A 5000-nucleotide genomic window follows, 5' to 3' on the forward strand; every position below is an offset into this window, starting at 1 on the left:
CATGATAGCGATAATTATCAAGGCCTCAGTTTGAGTTATCCGCCTTCGGCTTTGGCAGATAACATAAACTTTGGCCTTGATATTATCGCAATCACCTGAAAACCGAATCCAATAATTGTTAATTAACTAATACGACTAGAAAATAACGTAGTCTTTTCGAGCTATAGCCAAAGTTCCCCGATTACTGACTTAAAAAGATGACTGTTGTATTATCATGACGACCAGCGGGGGCAGATCACACTATGTAATATCAAGGCATGGATCGGTGCATGGTCCTCCAGCGTTATCCCAATGTAGAAAACCCAGTGTTTGAAGCACGCGCTAGTACGTGTCACCCACAGCAATTCATTTCTTTTCGATATAAGAATATCATAAATGGATCACACATTTTCGTCTACATAATGTTAAACACTATAAACAGTAAGCATATCGCATGATGCATTTCGTAGATACAATCTTAATCTGTGGAAAGATTACAATAAGCAACAGTAATACCATATTTTACGACATGCTTGTTTCGTGTCACATACCCCTCTGGATGTCAGGAACACCATTCCAGTAGCAATCTGTTTTGAAAATGACATTAGGTCATAGGTCTTCAGTGGCGCTACTTCTAGTTTTCCGTGATAATGTTTGTCGGAAATTCCACGGCTTTTTCTCAGGTACCCCAGAAGATCCCCACAGGGTAAGTACTCCATGATCAAAATTGGGTGTACTGTGAAGGTTACACAGAGTTTGGACAACTTCTATAATGCTGCATTCAAACTGTTAACTTCTCGGAAAGGTGGATATGGGCTCTATCATTATTACGTTTAGATGCTTTTAAGAAGTAAACAAATAAAGCAGTATTTGCGTGGCTCTGTGTTGGAAGATCAAAGTTTGGCCAACCAACTTTGTCAGCATCGCATATTAGCGGCTCACCTTGAATGAGCAGAGAGGATGAGAATGAAGAAAAGGGCGAATATCTACACATCCCCCAAGTTAAAGGTTATGTTACCCAAGAATAAATGTAAAAGTGAGAAAAAGAAAAAGAGACATGAATTAAATAATAATAATATTAATATAAAAAAAAAACATTAATCAACGTTACTCATAATTTCCACATATTTGTATTATTTCTCTGTATGATTGAAAAAACTGTGTGAAGAACTTTCTATGAAGAAAGTATAGTGATTAAGAGATGATTAAAAATTTATAACATATGTTTAAAGATAAAATATACAATTGTCATGCAAAATGTACAATTCCTTTCAATAATTTATCGCCGCCTGGTGGTCTTTGCAGCCTGAGCCAGTTTCTCGCACAAAAAAAAAATGTATGAAGAGGCTCCAAGTGGGTTCTCTTTAGAGGTGTGAAATCAGGCACATGACCGTTTTATATAGCCAAAACAAATGTCATATCTTTTGTCATTATTCCATGGCATTGCTTTGATGATTCACCTTTTTTTATTTTTTGAAAATTGTTCTGTTTTTCTGTTTCTTGACCTTATGCTATGCAATTGTTGGAATTGAACTTGACGTTAAGAGGGTTTAATTTGTTCCTGGGAAATGTGGTGAAAACGGCCATTTTCTCATTACTCGTGTAAAACGGCAAAAATGGGCTAGAATTTCCCAAACAATTTGCTTAAATAGACAAATTTAGCCCTAAATATCATCGATTGATAAGGTTTTCACGAGCGGTCTTGTACTATTGGTGCAAATTTCTCACAGCTGTTTCTATTTAGCAGTTGCAATAACATCCTTACTTTGGGTGGTGACACAGCCAATGAATTGAACAATATTCGGCTGAGGGCTGTCTCCAATAAGTTTTCCCAACCCGATTTCCCTCATCAGAGCGTCTTTTCCTTCATCTCCAGATGTGGCTACAACAAATGACACCAGGGTACAATCAGATTGGACACATGACTTGTGCGGTGTTTCATGGATTCCTACTTCCTTGGTCATGAACTATTAAGAACACGGTTGTTTTTCCCAGACTTGTTTTTGTCTCATTTTCTTTACGTCATGGGGCATTGTGATAAAAGTAAGTCCATTTTTCTTTTAATGCCGGTTGTTCCTTCAGATAGGAGGCTTATATCGATGGAAGCCGATGGTGCGCTTCTTACCCTCCCTCCATTTGTCAGTGCTCCATTTTACAGGTAATTAGAGCTACAGCTACACAAATTAAAGGAAGGTGTTAAAACATGCAGACATTAAAGTCGCTGAGAATCGAACTTGTGTCCTTTGGCTGTCAAAGACGCGCACCAGTCAATTAAGCTACGCCTGCTCCTGATTCAGTGTTTGGGGTTCCAACGCTTAGGGAGAATCGAATATGCTTGATCGATTCAAATCTCGTATTTTAAACTGCAATTTAGCAATGGAAAATAGGCTTTATAAATGGTTAAAAGCATTATTTATTTATGAATTTTATGAGGAACTTTATCCCTTAATGTGCAACGAGGGTAAAGATCTGGTGTATTTGAGGCAAGACGTCGCCATGAAAGTTTGAAATAAAAGTTAAAGAACAAAATGTCTTCGCACACTTGCAATAAATAGGGATCAAGCAGGAGAAAAGGAGTAGGAAACCTGGTAGGAGAAGGTGATCTATTTTGGTAATCTCCGCATTTGTTTCAAGGTTAAGATAAAGGTGGGTAGATTACGAAAGAGTTGATTGAGAATTGATGATTTTGCTGCACGTTTTTCTTCTTTTTGTTACGACATATTTTTATCGTGCATGTTGAACGAGGTTTTGTAAGCCTCTACGTGACAAGCGGTTCATTAAAACACGTGATATTGCAGTGGAAAATTTCCCTGTCCTCTTTAACTAAACGGTATCCGATGGAAACTATAAATTAACAAAGCCGAATCGTACTTACGAGAAAAGCACTTTGCTGCAACAAAACGTATGCCTGGTTTTCCATTTTTACGACTCAAGGTTGCTCGCCAAACTGTTCCAAATGCTCCTGAACCAATGACCTCCTCAAGTGCAATCTGGCGACGTGCTATTTCCCATGCGTCCACTTCAAAATTCAACACCTCCATTTCTTCCTCGTCACCTCGTGATCTTTAATCCAGAAATGTTGAGTGTTAGTTCTCTCATTTTCCAATGGTGGGTTGCTTGCCGCTCGCCAAAACTGTTTTTCATTTTGTCACAGCAAGTTTCCAAAAGCGTAATTGGTTTGCTTATTTGATGCATGAACACTCCCAAGGATGATGCAAATAATGTAGTTCGAATGCCAGAAACCACTTAGCGGCAAGCAAGAGAAAAATCTAGCCCTTGGAATATGTTAATTTTAGGCTATGTCACGAAAACGGGTGTCTGTTCCCCAAGACGTTTGCAAAGTCAAAAGACTTCGAAATGACATTCAGAATTGCAGAAACAAGGAGGTTGGTGTATGATTCCCCAAAACTAGAAACTAACTAAGAAAGCCATACTTAATATCCAACAGCTGCCATTTACAACGCCAGATAAGTTCACACCATGTATGCTTAATAATCGCGCACTTCTTGGAAAACAGACTTTTGATCTTGAAATATGATTTGTGAAATTCACGTATCCCGGCCAACGCCCCTTCACCCTCTCTCTCTTTCATTTTGTCTTTTGGCAAGAGAGGATGAGGGGACAGGACATCTCCATCGTATATTGGCCTCTTCTAATGATAATTTTTGCAATCTCAATTTAGCAAGTGGTCAAGATGCGCGGCTATTTGTAGGAAGACTCCTGATTGGTTGTCATTGGCTGTGCGACCATGGCGCGAAACTAAAAATAGATGAGGCATGGAGATGTGTTCTCTACTCTCTCTTGCTTGTGGTTAGTTATTACAATGCTATTTACGGAAGGGGGCGTCATACGTACGGGATACCATAGAGAGCTTACGCACGAGACGTTTGCCAAGTAGCCGAAGAGAAACTGGGTCAAGACCGACGTCCGTGACTTGACTTGCTTGCATTAAGCATGTTTTATTGGTGATCTCGCTAAGACTGAATCAAGATTTGTTTTAGAAAGACAAGAGATATGCTTTTTAAAAGTTACAATCAAGGATTGGTACGAGACGATAAATTAATTTTCTTAATTAATTTATTGTAAGAGAGCACGCCTTGAAACCAGACCACGTGATGTTCCCAAGGGAATTTTCCTTTTGTTTTTCATGAGTTATGCATACATATGCACGTGCATAAGACCACATTTGAAAGAAACCGTTCCCTAGAGTAACATCACGTGGTCTGAAATGGGAAAACAAAATGTACAAGCTAAAGAGGTCCATTCACAATAATATAAATTATTGCCACACCACTGGATACAAAAAGCCAAAAGCACTTTGTGGAAAAAAAAAAAGAAAAAAAAAAAGGAACGTATACCCCACCAACTGTGGTGCCGCTAGCTCCGGGGGCTGAGTTACGATAACGAATCTTGGAAACTAACAACACACTCTTAAATCAAACTTAAACTTGGGAAGTGAATTGTTGCTGACTTAGAAAGGTTTTCAAATCGTAACAATCTACTACACATATCTGACATGTATACCCATAATCCCTTTCGCACGACGTCAATCCTCCTGTCCGTGCCGGCAAAATAACTATTTCTGTCTATTACGCTTCGCTTCATTGCCAGAAATACTATATTTTGCCTTCACTACCAATGAGAGGCATACATGTCGCCAGTGTCGTTACAGGAGCGCATAGGTCAAATACCTCATACATGTTCACAGATAAAGAATGGGCTTGAATTTGGTGTCGAGCGCACAAGTTTACTGAATGGATTGACACTACAAAGCAAAGGAAAAACCAAGCTTAATATACAGTCCTAGATTCTTGGAAACCTTAAGCCTCGTTGTAGTTTAGGCCCCGTGCAAGTGCCTGGCTACTCTCTTGGTTCTCCACCTTCAATGCCTTTCATTTACTCTGGAAGTAGCAGCCATGGTTGCGCCAACGGACAGGGTGTTTCTTCACCAAAAGCCTCACTAAACTAGATCACCTGTAAATATCTTTAGTGAATCAAACATTCTGGAACGGATAATTCAA

General features: G+C 39.2%; 1 protein-coding gene across 1 annotated transcript in view; it reads right to left on the minus strand.

Annotated features, from left to right (window-relative positions):
• LOC138055653 (inactive tyrosine-protein kinase 7-like) overlaps positions 1–5000 on the minus strand; it is a 64425-nt gene that overhangs the window by 6191 nt on the left and 53234 nt on the right. Inside the window, exons 14-16 of the mRNA XM_068901539.1 lie at positions 2855–3042; positions 1745–1861; positions 531–715 (exon numbers count right to left, since the gene is read on the minus strand). Of these exons, the coding sequence (XP_068757640.1) occupies positions 531–715; positions 1745–1861; positions 2855–3042 (490 nt within the window). The remainder of the gene's footprint in view (positions 1–530; positions 716–1744; positions 1862–2854; positions 3043–5000) is intronic.

Source organism: Montipora capricornis, chromosome 7 (genome assembly GCF_036669925.1).
Source record: "Montipora capricornis isolate CH-2021 chromosome 7, ASM3666992v2, whole genome shotgun sequence".
Classification (NCBI taxonomy): Eukaryota; Metazoa; Cnidaria; class Anthozoa; order Scleractinia; family Acroporidae; genus Montipora; species Montipora capricornis.